Below are 19,694 nucleotides of genomic sequence, written 5' to 3' on the forward strand. Positions count from 1 at the left end.
GAGTGGGGCTGGTGGCTTTAGAAGAAGAGGAGGAGAGACCTGAGCTACCGGCTCAGCCACCTCACCCTGTGATGCCCGTGCTGCGTTCACCAGCAGGAAGGCTCCCGCCAGATGTGCCCCTTCACCTTGGATCTTTCCGCCTCCAAAAAAACAATTTCTTTTCTTTACAAATTACCCAGTTTCAGGAATTGTGTTATAAGCTGCAGAAAACTAATACGGACCAGGTGAGCAGAAAACCGCGTTTGCGTGAAGATAAAGTAGATGTCAGCTCCTTTCTCGATTGGATTTATGCTTTTAGGTAGAATCTGAGATAACCCACTTACTCTTCCAAATTTTTGATATCTCCACCTTCTTTAGGGCTCTGACACAGGTTTTAGATATAGTTCGACAGACATTTAGGAAGCACATATTGGCCAGACAGTGTGTTGGATTCTAGATATTAAAAGATGAATTAATATACAGTCTTTCATCTCTTTGGACAGGGACAGTGGAATATGAAACATTTGATCCCATTCTTGAAAATAGATTAAATTATTATTTTTTCTTTCAATACATGATATCTAGATTTAAAAATATTGAAACATGATGTTTTATCCTATTATTACAAAAGAAAATTGTAGCAAATAAAGGAAATTACCCAAATTGAATCTATAAGAAGTCAAATCACAATTTCTGCATGTGGTCACAAGCCTTTTATGAAATACGTAATTACAAAACGCCTGTTTCTGTATTCATGCATCATATGCATATATCTATATATGTATATCTATCTATATACACATATTTATGTATATATGCATCAATATATACATTTAACTTATTTTGCAACACCTAACATCTATAAGGAAAAACTGTGCTGTGTGCTTGCCTCACTACAAAGAAATCTGCACAGTGAGTGCCCCGGTCTTTTATTAGGATGTAATGTTATAAAATTCTAGGTATTTACATGAAAGGAGAATAAAACATTAAGGAGAATTTCCTTTTTCTGTTTAATGCAGAGAACATCGAAGGGCCATTTTAAAGCTCTACAAGTGCCAAATAAATTTCCAAAAGAAGTTGTAGTGTTTTAAACAAAGGATAACACCAACCACAAGAAAAAAAATCACAGAAACGAGGAGAAAATACACTTCCTGGCTCTGAAGCTGTTAAACATTCTGAGCCAGGAAACCTCCTTCACCGGGGCGGGGCAGGGAAAATCTGGCTCTCCTGGGACCGATTCCCTGCTAAGTCGCCTCAAGTTTTCCCTCCCTCTGTCCTCCATTCTCCGCCCCAGTCTCCAAACAGGGAAGTCACAGGAGAATGCCAACGCATACACCTGAAAGGTGTCCGAATCAGACACGGATGCGTGTTTATTTTAAATCCCCACGCACTTAAAATGGGCGGTACTTGCAGGTAAACCCAAGGGATTCCCAACGACGCCTGGAAGTTCATCTTACAGACTGGGGGCCAACCCTATAAAAAAAAAAACAACAGTAAAACAGAGCCAGAGGGACGTTGCTTCGCTCCGAAGGCCTCGCGGGTGGCGCGCAGAGCCGGTGCCAGGCTGGGGCCGGGAGCCGGAGCCCCGAAAAGGCGCGCTGCCCCTTTAAAAGGCCGCGCATCTCCGGGCCGGCCTTCCTCCCCGGGGCTCCTGCTGTGATTGACGCTGGGCGGCGAGAGGAGGCGCCTGGCGCTAACAAAAGTCCGGCCCGCGGGCGAGCTGCGCCGGGCCGACAGTCTTCGCTCGCTCCGGGCACCCGCAACAAGTGGCCGCCGCGCCCTCCCCGGGGAAGCCGCGGGCGCGCAGGGGCACCCGAAGGACGCGGCCGAGCCTGGGAGCCCCGGCGTCCGCCTGGCTCAGCGCCCACCAGAGGGAATCGGGGCGGGCGGATGGGGACCCCGCGGCGGCGACGCGGTGAGCCTCTGGGCGGTCCCGGGACGCGGGCTGAGCGCGGGGCTGCGCCCACGGGCCCCCAGCGCGGATTCTAAGTGCTGCGGCTGTGCCTGGCCCCGCCTGGAGCCAGCACGGGTGCCAGAAGGGGACGGAGCGCCCCCTCCCACTGGAGTGCGGGGACCTCCCCGAGCCGGAGGTCGGCCCCGGAGCGTGGGGGGATGTGCAGCTAACGGTCCCGTCGGGCGGGCTTTCCTCGGGCCGAGCGCGCAGAAGGTGCGCCGCAACGATGGAGTGTCCCGGGAGACGGCGGGCATGACGGCGACAGGATGGGCGCGAACAATGGCAAACAGTACGGCAGTGAGGGTGAGTGGGCCGCCCGTCCTCAGGCTCCCGGATTGCGTCCCTCCTCCTCCCCTTTCCCTCGCCCTCCGGGCTGGGAAGGGAGGTTCTCCCCGCGGCGGTGATGCACCCCGCTTTGGCACCCTGTCTGGGTCGCCACCTTCGCCTTTGGCACTGAGTGACCAATGAGTAGGTCAGGCGCCCAGAGGATGCTTTTCCAACGTGGGGGTCTCTTTAAGCAACTTCCCAGTTTGTCTTTGGGAAGGCTCAAGTTGCGTCTCTGCTGTGTTTCCGAGCACATGTGCCTCAACCTTCCTTCCTTGGGCATCTGGGGTTTAGGAGATGATGGTTTGGCAGATGGCGGAAGACGTTTTTGAAAAATAACTCCGTGAAAACTTTCTCGGGCCTTTGTGCTCCAGCCCCCGGACTCTACTGTAGCAGGAAAAACTTCTGGAAGAAGAAGTTAAGTTTCCATTCTTTGCTCGCTGCCCCCTGCTCTGACAGCTTCGTGAAACTAAGCACCTATCAGTTCTGCGAGGCGTGGAGTGGCTGGGGGCTTTGTCTGGTCTCTTTCGGGGCTCGAGACGGGCAAAGGACCATCTGTTACGTGGGGCTGGAAATTGCACAGAAATATTGCCTGTCAAGTGGGAACTTGGAAGTTGGGGAAACTTTAAACTCCACCTACTCCTAAAAGGATGATGGATGTCTGGGTTGGCTTCTCCCTCCCCTCTCCTCCCTCCTCCCACTCTGCATAAAACCCTAGCGTGGTATCCCAATTAACAGCTAGCCCCTGATATGCATAAGGCAAAGGCATTTTCTGCAGTTCAAAAGTTAAGAAGGTTTGTGTCTAGTGGGCTTGGCTGGAGAGGAGTGGAAGAGACTGGGTCTGTTTTACAGCCCACCCCGAGAGGACAGTTAGTTACAAAGGAGGGGCCAGCGCTTGCAGACTGGTAGGAATGCAGGCTAGCTATTCAGCCTGTGGCCTGGAGGAAACTCTTATCATCCTGTTCGAAACTTTGAGCTGTAGCCACGGAATGTGGGTGTCTCTCCTTGTTTCTCAGCAGCTTTGTGAAATTACCGTAGAAACCCACCCTACAAAAACCATATCCGCAAAAACCTTTTGTTTAAGTCATCCTTCTTGGAGATCATCATGTTTTGACTTCCATATATGTGTGTGTGTGTGTATCTATATATGTATATTTCCTTGTCTTAGGCAGTGATATGAGGTTTTTTTGACAATTTTTTTTTTAAACTTAAAGGCTGACTTTTTAGTTAGCAAATGTGAAAGTATGCCAGAAAAGATTATTGGAGAATCTGGGACATTCCCCAAAACGTCTTAGAGTTAATATTATAAAAATGTGCAGAAATATAAGTGATCAAGCCTTCTTACTCTGAATTATTAAAAAGCTTTCAGGACATAATTGTAGCATGTGCTTGTCAACTCTGGGTGTATGCTAGTTGAACACTCGGGGAAAAAGACAGCCCAAGATGTATATAGAATCACTGCTATGAGTTCTTTCTTGAACAGTCCCCTGCGCCCCCCCACCCCCACCCCGTAGTCTTTTCTAATCCTCTGCAACTTGTTCTTATATCCCAGCATTCTCGTATTGTGCAGTGTGTGGTATATGACGACTTCCTGTCTGAACAGCAGAATTTTCAACCCTTGGGAGAGAAAAGGAGAGACAGGGAACTAATGTTCTCCAGCTGTTATCCTTAAATGCTACCTCTGCATTTTCACTTCAGCTGAAGTGCAATTTTACTGGGATCAGATTTAGATGCACTGTGGACTTTTTATAGGAAAAACTTCTTGTGCTCAGCTGATTCAAGAGGACCAATAGGAGGCTTTACAAGATAACCGTGAGTTTTGTCTAGAGGTACACACTGTGTTTAGTTTTCATCAACTCTCTTCAAATGCATCGAGATTCCTTTGCTACAGGTGAGGAAAACAGAGAGAAATAGAAGTAACATGACCTTCTTTTTTCTTCTCTAACCCCCGGCTATACTGTGGCTTTTCCTAAGTAGGGTTATAGTATGTGTAATGGGTTATGGTCAACTTTGTTATTCCATCGTAAAATCTATGCAAATAGCCTGCTGGGCTCAGGTGTGTCCGTACCATCTTTCTTAATTAAAATGTTACATTTCAAAGAAAGTAAAAGCAACCCCTAGACAGAGTATCTTTATTATCAAAGACGACTGAAAATGAACACAGTTTTATAGAGTTAGTGCATTTTCTTTATGGTATATCTCGAACATAAGGAGGAAATTATCCATGAGTGCATACCAATAAAATAACAGTGAGAGATATATTAAAGCAAACTAAATATGGGTTGAGAAGGACTCTGTACTTCTGTATTTGAGTCCTTGTGGATGAACTGCAGCCTAACTTAATAGACAAGATTGAAAACCTGATTTAGGAGTATGCACCTGTAACAATAGCTGAGGTTGGGTGCAGTGGCTCACGCCTATAATCCCACCACTTTGGGAGGCTGAGGCGGGTGGATTAGTTGAGGTCAGGAGTTCAAGACCAGCCTGGCCAACATGGTGAAACCCCGTCTCTCCTAAAAATACAAAAATTATCCATGTGTAGTGGCGAGTGCCTGTAATCCCAGCTACTCGGGAGGCTGAGGCACAAGAATCGCTTGAACCTGGGAGGTGGAGGTTGCAGTGAGCAGAGATCACGCCGCTGCACTCCAGCCTGGGCAACAGAGCGAGACTCGATCTCAAAAACCAAAACAAAATAAACAAACAAAAAAACCCAATAGCTGCGTCTTGGCCAATCCCAGCAGCTGTAATTCAACCACTCATACACTGCTGAGTGTTCAAACTTTGTTCAAATAAGACAACCGCCAACCTGTAACCAATCCAGCTGTTCCTGTACCTCACTTCTGATTTCTGTATGTCATTTTCCTTTTTTTTTTGTCTGTAAATCTTCTTCCACCATGTGGCTCTGCTGGAGTCTCTCTGAATCTACTGTGATTCTGGGGGCTGCCTGATTCACCAATTGTTCATTGCTCAGTTAAATTCCTTTACATTTAATTCAGCTGAAGTTTTTCTTTTAACAGATTACTCGGCTATAAAATATTAGTGTTTTTATATGTTTCAAAAATCTGCAACTTAAGTATATTTTACTTATTAATGGCAGTTGACCTTGCTATGCAAATATTTGTTGAATATTACAAATACTGTTGAATTATTAGAACTTTTAAAACATGAGTATTCTCTTGGTAATCTCATTTTCTCCTGCTCTTGGAAAATATCTTTTCTTTAAAAACAATTATTCACGAGGCTTACCTTAGCAGGTGTAATGGGGCAGCAGCTTCCAACTCAGTGTATTCCAAGGACTAGAACTATCCACATCACCTGGGAGCTTGTCAAAAATGCAAAACTTCTCCATTTATCACAGGCATGTTAAAGTTCAGAGAACTTACTGGGTAGAGTACAGAGCATTGACTTGGAAAAAAAAATTTAATTACAGCATAAACTCCAGGGGTGTTTGTTCTCTAGAGTGAAGAGAGAAATTTCTTATTGACATTGATTGTTGTCATCTGTTCCTTGAATGTGTAGTCATTCATTTCATTTTGCTCAAAGTCATAGAGATTAACTTTGAGAAGACATAACTAACAGGGAAGTTAAGACTATTCTTACCAAGAAATCCGTCAATACTCCTCCCTTTTTTGTCATCCTTTTTGATCTCTCATCTCCATCATCCTCACAAACTCCAACCTCCTCTAACTCAACCAGTCCTGAAATCCTTGCTTTTTCCCATAGATCAAAAGTATGTATGGATTGATAATGGGTGTTTCCAAAGTGTTTTGTTTTCCCAAATCTTTAGTGAATATTCAGGTTATCGTTCTAATTTGCAGCCTCATCTATTCTATTAGAGAGACTTGGATTTTACTCCAGGGATAAAGCTAATGTCTATGTGATTAGTATGGTTTGGTAAATTCTTTTATGGAGGGCTGTGTGTGTATGTGTGTGTGTGTGTGTGTATGTATCTTCTTTCATAAAGTGCAAGTCCATGTGTAGAAATCTGGAGAATAAATTGGGGTGCTTCAAAGTCGTTAGAACCATTAGCCTTGACTCCAGTTAAGTCAAATCTCTGTTCAAGTAGAAGAGGGAAGCTGCTGCCTTCTAAGGTTTCTGAGCCTCACCATCACTTACTCGGTGGTTTCAATGTTTTGTTTATTCTGCTTCAGCAGGTCAGAGGCAGTAGCCCTTGCACTGTTGACAGCTTCTTTGCAAAGCCCAGGATATTGTTGAATTGGGGCTGATGAGAGACCATAGGGAAGAGGGGAGATCCTTGGTAACTCTGCTGCTCTACCAGGGGCAGAGTTTCTTTCACCATCTCAGCACTGACTGGTGCTGTCAGATATGAGGAGAGCCAGTTGTTTGAGAGCGTAAATCTTCACAAGTCCATCGCTGTCTCAGGAAACATATCTTGAAATTATAATAACAATGACAGCTAATCTTTCTTGAAAGGTTTCTATGTCCGGGCATAATTCTAAGCACTTGCTGTGCAGTGATCCACTTCATCCTTGCAAGGATCTTATGGGGTAGATAGTTGTAGACTCCACGTTTTACCGATAAGGAAACACAGGACCAGAGTGGATGGTAATTTTCCCAAGGTCATTCAGTGTGTGTAGGCTGAATGGGGACTCAGGGTCAGCTCTATCTAAGCCCAGAGTCACTTATTCATTCATTCAACTTAAATGTATGTTAACTTTTTACTTCCCGCTATGTGCCCAGGACTCTTAGATTCTTGGGATAAGTCAGTAAACAGATGAAGGTCCTGTCCTTGTCATTCGTAAACACTTGTGTGTGTGTGCTTATGTGTTGGGAGGAAGGGAACTGAACAGCGGACACCCACACACAGTAATTCCGTAAACTGTGTGGTACATTACAAGGGGCTAACATCCCTGAATAAAGATAATTGTCAGATTAAGATGATTGGGAGTGTGGTGGAGGGTATTACATTTTAATTAGAGCAGGCACCATGGGCCTTACTGAAACGTTGGCATTTAGACCAAGACCTGAAGGACATGATGGGCTGAGCTTTGAGGATTCAGGGAGCATGCCAGCTGCTACTTTTAATCACTGTGTTAAACCGAGGGGCATACAGTGTCCACCCCGCCATCCCCTGCGGATGCATTCTAAACACCTCAGTGGATGCCTAAAACTTGGAGAGTACCGAACCTGATTGCCGTCAATCGGAACCTTTCTGTCCATTTCTTCCACCCTCAAATTTAATTACATCTTATTTAAGCACTTATCACACATGGTGGCTCCAACTTTTACAGTTTAAGGTCAGACAGCAAAACTAGCAGGAATTTCTTTTTCCTTTTACAGTTTTATGGAGAGAATATTCGTTCTTATGTAGATCTTAGCAGCCTCAGCATACAATTTTTTTTTCTTTCCTTAAGAGCTTTCAGCTTTTCACTTAAAGGAAGCCATTTGTGGCTTCTTGGCATATTTGAATTGCCAGCAGCATTCCTCTTGTGCTTTGAGGCCAGTATGAAGTAGAACAAGGGTGACTTGGACACAAGCACTGCAGGACCTCCACAGTCAATTTGATCACCGAGATGGCTACTCTGTGGCTCCAGGGCAGGAAGTGTCTACAGTGTGGAGATGCTGGACTTCCTAGGAAGGTGTGAGATTTTATCTTGCTACTTGGAAAGAACTCAAAATGTAAAACTTAGAAATTGTCTATTTCTGGAAATGTTTATTTACTATTTTTTGACTACATGGGTTGCTGAAACTGAACAATAAAACCGTGGATAAGGGGGACTTCTGTACAGTTTATGCTTGTCTTAGACGGTTCAAGCTGCTATAACAAAGTACCATGAGCAGGTGACTTATTAACAATAGAAATTTATTTCTTACTGTTCTAGAGGCTGGAATTCTGAGATCGGGGTTCCAGCAAGAACAGGTTCTGGGGAGGGCCCTCTTCTGAATTGCAGATTGCTGTCTTCTCATTGCATTCTTGCATGGCCATGAGGGAAAGAGAGCAAGGTAACTCTTTGGCCTCTTCTTCTTCTTTTTTTTTTTTTTAATTTTACTTTAGGTTCTGAGGTACATGTGCAGGTCATGCAGGGTTGTTGCATAGGTGCATACCATATCTGGCATTTCTCCCCATGTTATCCCTCCCCACCCTTCCCACCCCCCACTGTCCCTCCCCTACCCTCCACCACTGCCCCAGTGTGTGATGCTCCTCTCCCTGAGTCCAGGTGTTCTCATTGTTCAAAACCCACCTATGAATGAGAGCTTGTGGTGTTTGGTTTTCTGTTCTTGTGTCAGTTTGCTGTGAATGATGGTTTCCAGATTCATCCAAGTCCCTGCAAAGGAAACGAATTCATCGTTTTATGGCTGTGTAGTATTCCATGGTGTATATGTACCACATTTTCTTTGTCCAGTCTGTCATTGATGGGCATTTGGGTTGGTTCCAGTTCTTTGCAATTATAAATAGGGCTGCAATGAACATATGTGTGCATGTGTCTTTGTAGTAGAATGATTTATAGTTCTTTGGATATATACCCAGTAATGGGATTGCTGGGTCAAATGGAATTTCTTTCTAGACCCTTGAGAAATCGCCACACTGTCTTCCACAATGGTTGAACTAATTTACACTCCCACCGACAGTGTAAGAATGTTCCTATTTCTCCATATCTGGCCTCTTCTTTTAAGGGCATTAATCTTATTGATCAGGGTTCTACCCTTATGACCTAATTGCCTCCCACAGTCCCCACCTCCAGATGCTATCACATTGGGATTAGAGATTCAGCATGGGAGTTTTGGGAGGGCACAAACATTCACTCCTTTGCAATGTTTGAGGGCATACATTTATCATTTTGTGCAAAGTGTAACATTATCAGCCTTCTATAGTCAGCTATTAATACAACATGCAACAGAGTCAGTCTGGCCACTGGGCATACTAGAGTCTTTGCTAATATGTTTCATCCACTTATAATATATAATTTAGGATTTCATTTAAGGGAAGGGAGGAGAAGGCCCAGGGCATTCTCTTCTAAGGTAATTTCCTATTATTGCTTCGAATACTGAAAGCTGCCTGACTTACTGGATATGTGCATATTGGCCTAAAGATCTAAAAAAACCACCCTAGTTCTGAGTTAGACGTAGGTGTTCATTTTTTGCCTCTAGCGATTAATTTCATTCTGATGGAAGTCAGAGATAAATGATTCTGTCCCACTATTAGTTTCAAATAAAAACATTAGTGCAGCTAACAATACCATCTTTGGTCTGACAATGAGAAGATGTTTTTTGAGATTTTGGGGAATCTTTTTGTGGATTTAAAACAAAACAGAAAATAGAGATAGCTTTTCTTTTCACTTGGAAATCAATTCACATAAACTGTCTTAACTGTCTCTACCTTTTGAAATAGGATGAATTCTGGATTGATTTTGAGTATTAAGAATGACTTTTGTCCTGAGGCCATATCCAGTGGTATCTCTGGGAGCTGCTTAGACAACTTTGCCTGGCTGTTTGGTAGAACCTTCTAGGTATTGTGCATTTTAAGATGGATGTAGGGATGTATTAAAATATGTGACAGCATCTGAAATAAAATCTAGAGTGAATAAATCTCTTGAATGGATGAAGGGAATACATGAAGGTTATATACTTATTTGCAGATGCTCCTCAACTTATCATGGGTTTATGTCCCAATAAACTTATCCTAAGTCAAAAATGTCTTAAGTCAGGCTGGGCACGGTGGCTCACTCCTATAATCCCAGCACTTTGGGAGGCCGAGGTGGGCAGTTGACCTGAGATGAGTAGTTCGAGACTAGTGTGGCCAACATGGTGAGACCCCATCTCTACTAAAAATACAAAGATTAGCCGGGTGTGATGGTGGGCACCTGTAATCCCAGCTACTCGGGAGGCTGAGGCAGGAGAATCGCTTGAACTTGGGAGATGGAGGTTGCAGTGAGCCAAGATCACACCATTGTCCTCCAACAACAGCGAGACCCCATCTCAAAAAAAAATATATATCTTAAGTCAAAAATGTATTTAATACACTTAACCCACCTAACAGCATAGCTTAGCCTAGCCTACCTTAAATATTCTCAGAAAACTTACACTGGCCTTCACTTGGGTAAAACATGTAACAGCAAGTTTGTTTTATAATGAAGTGCTGAATATCTTGTCTAATTTATTGAATGCTGTATTGAAATGAAAAGCAGAATGATTGTATGGGTATTCAGAGTACAGGTTCTACTCATGCATGGGCTTTTGCACTATGGTAAAGTTCAAAAAATCCTAAGTCGGGACATTGTCCGTACCTTAGAAAATAACATTTGAAGAGCTTGATGAAAATTAGACTTCAGAGTGCTGAACAAAGAATCTATGTAAGTTACAAGAAGTTAGGTTTGGCTCAGTCTAAGGAAGATCTTTCTGATGATGAGAGCTGCCCAAATCATAGCTGGGCTACCTCAGGAAGAGTGAGCCCTCTCAAATGGGAAGGCAGTAATCACAGTGGAGGAGGTTGTGTTAGAGACTTTCTGCCTTGAGTAAGGGGATCAACTGTCTGACCCTAAACCACATTCCCCAGGAAGCATTCTGTCACATGTGATTATGTTTGATGAAGGATAATTATTTGGTTCTAACTCCTGTTGCTACTTTTTCTCATCAGTACTTCTCTATCATTTTAATCAGTGATCAGAAAATACTTCCCTCACTTTTTCTGGGTTAATTATGCATGTGAGTGTATTATACATATGTGTTTATAGTTATCTAAATGTATTTAATTTTTAATTTGAAAATCTACTGACTTTATTTCCTTGCCTTTAGTGGGATATAACCTGCACCAAAAATTGGATTTGATAAATGACTTCCCATTTTGAGTGCAGTAATGGATACCAACTAAACTTACAGTGCTATTGTTACTTTCATTACTGCCCTAAAACATGTAGATCTACTAAAATTGAAGCAAGACCCTTAATTGTGTTTATAGTGAATGACTTGAATAAATTTTTTCACTTTGAGATAAGACTTTGAATTGATGTTATTTGATTAGAAGCTACAAATTGACTAGAAGCCCACAAACAGAGCATCTTCCTCAGGGAGCTCTGAGGCACTCTGGTACAGCACAGCGTCTGCTGGGAGGGGCAGAACGGCAGTTCTTCCTCCTGGTAATAAAATCAGTGTTGGCAGAACATCCTCAAAATGTAGCTTCTTTTTTTTTTTTTTTTAATTCCTGCTATAGCTACAGAAATTCAGACCTCCTCTTTTCATCTCTTACTGCATTAATCTTTAGATACAATAAGATGTTCTCTAAGGAAGTTCAGAGTCTAATTGAGAAGCTAGGCATGGAGGCCAGTGATTTCCAAACAAGATGATAATCTTCCTGATTCACAGAAAGCCTCTACTTCTATAATAAATGTGGACATGAGTGAGAAGTGGGATGTGTGCCTAAGAATTGAGTTACCCTCTAAATAATGACAATCCTGTCTTTAATTCCTGAAATGTCTAAAAGATGTGCCTGTTTTCTAAAAACAAAACCCCAAAACCAAAGGAATAAAAAGTGAGTAGCTGGGAGGAAGTGGAGCGTAGGTTCTTGGGAGAAACTAAATATTTTGTTTAGAGATTCTCCCTGGTTATCCCCAAAACCATCATGTTCCATTTCTCACATGGCTTAGTTCATGGAAGGTGATTCCTGTGGGTTCCATGGTAATTGAGGGCCATGGTATGTTTCAAAAAGGGGGCAGAAAAACCTGGCCAGCCTGGGTGCTTCCCCAGCCATGTACTGCAGTGAAGGGTAGTGGAAGCTGGTGGGGAGATACTTTTAAAAAATACTAGTTAATACCCCAAAGAGGGACAGCTTTAAAACTTTTGACATGAATAAACTGACCATCTCTGAATTTTCCTGGGTAATGAAAAACAAGCACATGGTCAACATTTTCCCGGTTCCGTAGTTGAAGAAGTGTATGTAGACTGTTTCTGGAACTGCAAATCTCTAGTAGGTTGTGAATTACATGTGCTCATTCTATCAATTCCTCTTTAAATTCTTAAACCAGTAACAAAATGAAAAACAGTTGTTAACACTGCGTGAACTCATAATTGTAACTGTAGAAGCCTTGAGTAATGTGTAGAAATGTTATTAAAACATTTTTTGTTTGCTACCCTTTCTGTGGTAAATTCCTTTCCTGCAGTTTCTATGCAGATGTAGCAGCGGAAAGGGAGTCAAAATTTCTAGAGAAAAATTTCAGGAATTTCTCTGATATTTGTGGATTGGCCCTTTTGATACAAGTAAGCCACTTTTTGGCAAGGTGGAGAAGTCAGGAAAAGTCTACTTATATGTGAAGTTGAACCTTTTGGTTCTATTGAGTACTGGGGTCAAATAGTGGAAGCATCTTGGTTAAGTCCAAGACCAAGGCCAGATCTTACATGTTCCAGCTGTCAGTGGTAACTCAGACCCCAGGAAGAAGAAGGTATGCAGCTGAGGGAAGGGAGGAAGAAAGAACATCAAAATAAGGAGAGGAAAGAAGAGGACAAATTCAGGGGGAATGGGAATTACAGCATCAATTGTCTCTAATGTAAAAAGAAGAAAATCGATGTTTTACTTAACTCTTTTATTCTTTTCTGAGACGGAGTCTCTCTCTGTCACCCAGGCTGGAGTGCAGTGGTGCGATCTCAGCTCACTACAATCTCTACCTCCCTGGTTCAATCAATTTCCCTGCCTCAGCCTCTGGAGTAGTTGAGATTACAGGCACACGCCACCATGCCTGGCTAACCCTTTTTTGTATTTTTAGTAGAGATGAGGTTTCACCATGTTAGCCAGACTGGTCTTGAACTCCTGACCTCAGGCAATCCACCCACCGCAGCCTCCCAAAGTACTGGGATTACAGGTGTAAGCCACCGCGCCCAGCCGACTCTCTTTTCTTAGACAGAAAACTTATGGGACAGAAATGATTATTAATAGATATTTGCTAGGCCTGATTGTTGCCAAGTTTATTCCATTTTTGATCATTTTAATAATAATAGCTAGCAGTTATGAGCACTTACTGGGTGCCACTTCCTTCTAGAGCACCTTACTCACAGTCATTCATGTAGTGCTAAGGACAGCCAATGAGGCTGGCGCTGATGATCAGTCCCACTACAGTTACCTACACAGAAGCTTAGATGCCAACTCCCTACCCAGGGCACACAGCTGGTTCCTGGCTGAGTCACACCCGATTTCCCCTTGTTCACTCTGGAGACCACGCCCCTTCTCACCCTGCCCAACACCATCGTTTTGGCTGCAGCCCAAATCTTTTCCAATCTTTATTTTGTTCGTGTGTTTAAAAGAGTTGCAGCGACTGAGAAGTGGCCCCCTCCCAATGACAGTTTTATGGACTAGGTGATCAAAAATGAAAGGCATCTTCTGAGGGAAACTTGTAACTCATTTAGCTGGCTTTCCAGAGGACAAATTAACTGCTCATTAGGCAACAATCTGCTGACAAATTGGCGGGCTATCCAGTGTCTGTAATAACTTTAGCATATAAAATGATGAGCACATTCTTTAGAGTCCGCAGAGTGAAAGTAGAGCTGCGAGGCTGTCCTCCAGGTTCTCCAGGACGTTATTAACTTTTAATTCATCTTTTTGCGGGGACAACCCTTTACCTGGGGTAGCCTTTGTGCCTACACACAACCAAAAGCTCATGGAGGACTGAGAAGAATGTACACTTTTAACTTCCATTCTAAATAGCTGAGAGTTTATACTTTATTATTTTCCTCTGGTTTCAAAGGTACAAATTTAAAACAGCAGATGCTGTGGGGAGTTATCCCAACATATATTGGAGAATTTGCCCTTCTTCCCCTCCAGTCCCTGAGAGGCTTCTCCATGATTATGTCTATGAAATTGCTGTGTAAATTTTAACACATTTCAGAAATTAATCTCATTTATCATTACAGAAATGGTGGGAGGGGTATCTATCATTATCGTCAGTTTATAGGTGAGGAAACTGAGGTCTTGGCAGATGAAAATAGGGACCTGCGAAGAAAAATGGGGATCCTTTCATCACTTTTGCAGCTCTACTAGGAATAGAGAAGTCTGAGTCCTTATTGGTCATCTCAAAACGCCCAGCCACAACCCAGAAGTGCAGCTTTGAAGTGATGAATTATTATGAGAATGCAGAGGGAATTACTGTAAGACAAAGGAACATGACAAAATGACATTATTCATTAGAGTACACTTCCTGGTTAAAACAACTCAGCAGGGGCTCCCTCCTCTGCAAAACTCTGTTTGGGACATTAAGAGAAGGTTATTTTACTATTGGGAAGATCAGAGAATCAGCTCTAAAACTGGCATCCTCAGCATCACTGGAGTATTTATTCTCTTCAGTCTTCTATGCTTTTCTGTTGAATAACTATGCTTCACAGAGGTCTTTGGAAGTGTTTAGGTCCTGGGGTAAGCCCTTCAGGATGAGTTGGTATCGGCACTCATTGCAGGTCTATCATTGTTGAATGGAAATCATCTTACTCATTTAGTCTTTAATTTCTTTACTTTCCATTCACTATCCTCTGGTTTAATCTTTGTTTCTTTTACTGTTTTCTATTTGTTTGTGTTTATTCATTGCTCATCCTTCCATATGTATACACTTATGTGATTATAACCCTTCTCAAACAGTAGGTCCTCAATATAGTTTTGTTAAATGAATAAATAAGGATGGATCTATAGCCATGATCCTTATTGGGTCTAGGAAAAAACCCTATGTCATATTTTCTGGGAACCTTTCTTAAATTTGGACATTTTACCCTTGTAAAAAGAAGTTTCTCTGGACATATGTCTTCTTCTGAGGATAATCTAATTTGGAACTTTATTTTTAACAACATAAGTACATTTTCTTATAGATGAAAATAGTTTTGCTTATATATTTAAGGAAAAATGAAATATGTATTTTCAAGCATTTCTGAAGACAATTGCTGAAGACTCTTCAACCTTTCCTATTTACAATATTGTTGACTTAACTACTTTCAATGATTAGTATTGAGTAGAATCTACTATGTATTTTTTATTGAAAATTATGTTGTTTTGTAGTATTTGTTTTATCTGACTTGGAAGTTGGTTTTATATGAAAACTTCAGTCAATCATTAATTTAGAAAACATTTGTTCTTTAAATTAATAATTATTTCTTTGGCTCAATGTTTTCTCTCTGGGTTAGAGAGTCTTAGGCTTATGAATCCTGTTAAATTCGTATTGATCAAATGTAGCTTTGTAGCTCTAGTTTTCTCCTTTTGTTTTACAAAATATAGAAAATAATGCGTGTGTCTGGTATTATTGGAAATGTCTAGTAGATCTTCTGCCTCTAGCTGCAGCTGCCCACATTGCTAAAATCAGAAGCAGAATAACCAATATAAGAAAAAAAAGAACAGTATTGACCTGTAATATGTATGGATATATACACATACATGAGAATAGATGTAAATAACCCTTTCTAGAAATTGAGCAAACTCCATTTTTTTTCTATTTTCTTTCTGTGGTGAGAAATACAGTATCTTTCTACAAGGAATTTGAGAAGTACAATTAAAATAAAAGCATTATTTGTTTCTTTAATAACATGATAGCCGTTAGAGGAACAGCTTCCAATAAAGGATCACCATAATAATCAAGCTAGAGAAGAAGGAAATAGACCAAGATGTGAGCCTTTGGAATTGGAACTTGAGGTGAAGGTAACTGCCTTGTGAACAAAGGACTTGGAATGGTTGCATTGAAGGAATTGTTCTGTGATGGTTGGTATCTGCCTGCAGCTGTATGTTTTAGTTTGTTTCCTGCATGCGTGTTCAGATCAGATGGATGAATGTGATGTCTCATTGGTGGAGGGGATTTTACTCTGCATGACATGAGCCTGACTGACCTTCATTTTGAAGTGCCAGATGTCAATGCAGATTCATAGGCACCATTCATATTTGTTTTTTAGTTTTTGTTTTTAAAGATCAACAGCTGCTCTGCGAGTCAGAAAGATTTATGTAGCCTCATTTGGATAAAGTATATTGTGCATACTGCTCTGAAGTAAATTTCAAGAAATGACATTTCTGTTCGGAATAGCATACTTTTTGCTTTTATTTTGTATACACTTTGCTTATGTAATTATATTTTAATACTTTTCTCTGTGTTTTTTTTCCCTCTCTTGAAAGACCTCTCCTGTTGATTACCCTGCAAGCTTGTTTTGAGAGGCAGTATTTCCTTGGGGAGTCTTTCTGCATTCCTAAAGCCATAACAACATGAACTGAGCAATAAAAAACCAATTCCCTCCCCTTGGTTGTGCTTCAAATAGTCATTTCTTTGATACTGGCGAATAAAAACAGGAAAAGGATCATTTTTAAATGCTTTGGTTGGGGTTGCCTTACTTCCAATAAGGAAAATTGCCTCACAAGGGGGAGCATGGGCAATAAAGATACAACTAACTGAATAATTGTATTGAATCTAATGTTGAAATTCCCAAGATGCTGCCTGCAAATCTAATTTAATCTTGGGATAGCTGTGCATTCACTGTAGTGTGTGGATTTAAATTTTGCTGTCGCCAAAGATCATCTTTTTACATTCAACGAAGATGAACTTCAAATGCTACCAGTGATTTTTGATGTCCCTCCCCCATTAGGAATACTTGTAAGCTTTGTGGTAGGTAACAAAAGGGGACATTGGCCAAGAATGGATTATGGAGTAGAATTATGGATGTTATAGTGATGAAAATGACCTCAGAACAACTTCCAAAGTGGGTGAGGCACAAAGAAATGAAACAGCTTTGCCACGGTCATACAGAGAGCAAGGCTTTGGGATACTAAAATTGATTTTCTTAGTCTAGCTGTGCTTCACTGTAATCCAGTTCTCTCTTCCTCATCATGCTTCTCCCCTTTTTTTCTTTACTTTCAGAAGATTTGAGATGAGTGACTGCCCTACTTGTCTGTCCACATGGCCCCTTCAGGACTGACATGCCCCTGGCTGCACTGTGTTAGCCACTGAAATTTCACAGCCCAGTGCCTCTTCAGAAATCACTCTTATCCAAGACAGGGAGGTTGAGGGAGTGAGGAGCCCACATGCCATGACTAGTTTAGGCGGGGGTACAATTTGGGACAATTCTGAAGGGTCATTTTGGGTCCAGAGTTCCTATGGACTTTGCCGAGTCCCATGTTGCAACTACATCATAGACCATCTTCTCTCTGTCCAATTTGCCTTTTCCCCTTTCCTTTCATGAGGTGATCCCAAGGATATTTTCCAGTAAACCACCTGTACTCAGACCATCTCAGAAGCTGTTTACCAGGGAACCCAACGTAAGACAGCAAAGAAACTGGAATAGGATGCTGTTTTGGCAGTGGCCATGGATGGACAGGATGCCACTGTTGGGCAAGTCATCTCCTTCCTTGGAATCTCAGCCATTCTTAAAGGGGAGCCTTCAGCTGACAGTTAAGAGACATGCCCTGGTTTTCTGTTTGGGGACCTAGTCTAATCCTTTCATCTTACAGATGAGGAAATCAAATTCTGTGCACTAAAGTGACTTGACCAATAGCACACAGTTAGTTGACAAAAGAACAAAAACAAGCATGTAGCTGCTGCTATTAGTGCTGTTTTTGAAGAGCCGTCATGGAATTTGTTCAGAGTTATTCTGCTGCTATAACTCAGAATTGACTGCAGATGGGTCTAGAGACCATTTGTCTGATCGATTTGCTCAAGTCAGGCGTGGAAATCAGATATTTCAATAATTCCTCCGTGGTCCTATTTTACTGATTGTCTGCTGTGCTTTGAAGAGTAATCTCTGAAGCTCACCATAGTTGGTGAGTATTCAGTGGAATACTGAAGAAAAAATAGTGAAGCAGCAGCAGATGGTTATAGTTGTTTTTGTCTGAAATCAGCATTTCGTGTTACTGGCTATTAAGAGAATTGGGGAATATGCAATGCTTATGAAATGAGGGACCAGTGGCATGTACAGATTCATTAGGTAGAGGAAACATGCAGGAGTGAGTTGAATCATATGCAAGATGAAAAATGAATAAAAATTAATATGTAGTCTCATAGTTATTCTAAATTGTTTATTAGTCATTTTATTATGCTCAAATAACGTTCCACTGAGATTATCAAATTACTATAAGCTCAGTATCACAATGATACTGAGAAGTTTGGAATTAATTGAAAAACAAATGATTAGCTTATTATTATCACTACTGCAGGAATTCAGATTTTATGTAGTTTTTCTGGCATAATTAGCCAGCTACTCCTTTAGAAAGCATTCTTAGCCTCCCACTGTCTTTAAATGAAGTCAGAATGTATTTTATTTGATATACAGAGTTCTGTGTGCCAGATTCTCTTTCTTTCAGTCTGCTCTTCTATATACTGTATATTCTGCCCAAAAAAGGAAACTCAGTGTTCCCTAAACATACCTTTTATTTTCCTAAATTTATGCCTTGTATCATGTTGCATTTCTTTTTGGAATATTCTTCCTATGTGATTACCCATCATGATCTACTTGATTCAAGTCCAATTCACTGTTAACTCTTTAAAAATAATTTTTTTTTGTTTCCCTTAGATATGTCTGTTTAAAGTACTAAACTCTGTACTTTGAGAACGTATGTCAGGTGCTCCTAACTATATTCACTGTTTCTTCCCTCTGAACCACTGTGGCAATTATTCATATGGAATTTATATTTTTTACTTTGCATATATCTACTTGCATGTTTTAAATTCAATATATTTGTAGGTATCTGTGTACCAAAGTCTACACTAGATTAATATGGTTTGGCTGTGTCCTCACCCGAATGTCATCTTGAATTGTAGTTCCCATAATTCCCCCACATGTCATGGGAGGGACCTCACAGGAGGTAATTGAATCATGTGGGCGGTTACCTCCATGCTGCTGTTCCTGTGATAGTGAGTGAGTTCTCATGAGATCTGATGGTTTTATAAGGAGCTTTTCCCCCTTTTGATTGACACTTCTCCTTGCTGCTGCCATGTGAAGAAGGACGTCTTTGCTCCCCCTTCTGCCATGATTGTAAGTTTCCTGAGGCCTCCCAGCCATGCAGAACTGGTTAAATTAAACTTGTTTCTTTTATAAATTACCCAGTCTTGGGTATGTCTTTATTAGCAGCATAAGAATGGACTAATACATAGATATTAGGGGTTTTAAAAAATAAGGTGTTGTTTTTGAGTTAAGGGGCCTACAGTCTGGTGGACTTCTTAATGAAGGAGGCATGGATGGTAAAAGTAAAGCATTCAGTGAGAGAGACCAGTCTGGGCATGGTGAGGTTTGGCTGTGGATATTTAAAGGACCTTCTATCTGAGTGTACCTAGAACTGAATCTGGGAAGAGTAAGAGCTTTCCAGGTATGGCTGGGAAGGAAGTGGGTGAACAACATGAGGTCAGACAAGGAGGCAGGAACCAGTCATAGGCTCTGTGGGGAGGAAAGGGTGATGCGAGCTGAGCTGTCTCACCAAAGTCTCCTTTGTAAAGTAGTGAAGTCAATATCAACCCCAAATGCTTACTTTGCACTATTTTTAAATTCT

The 19,694-nt window shown here is 41.6% G+C and overlaps 1 protein-coding gene across 1 annotated transcript in view; it reads left to right on the forward strand.

The window, feature by feature from the left end:
• The first annotated feature begins 1,703 nt into the window (after positions 1-1,703).
• The window catches only part of FBXL7 (F-box and leucine rich repeat protein 7), a 421,683-nt gene continuing 403,692 nt past the window's right edge, over positions 1,704-19,694 (forward strand). Inside the window, exon 1 of the mRNA XM_012475257.2 lies at positions 1,704-2,236. Coding sequence (XP_012330680.1) covers positions 2,200-2,236 — 37 coding nt within the window. The 5' untranslated portion in view covers positions 1,704-2,199. The remainder of the gene's footprint in view (positions 2,237-19,694) is intronic.

The sequence above is a fragment of the Aotus nancymaae genome, unplaced genomic scaffold (genome assembly GCF_030222135.1).
Source record: "Aotus nancymaae isolate 86718 unplaced genomic scaffold, 86718_ANA_hifiasm-v0.15.2.pri h1tg000014l, whole genome shotgun sequence".
NCBI lineage: Eukaryota > Metazoa > Chordata > Mammalia > Primates > Aotidae > Aotus > Aotus nancymaae.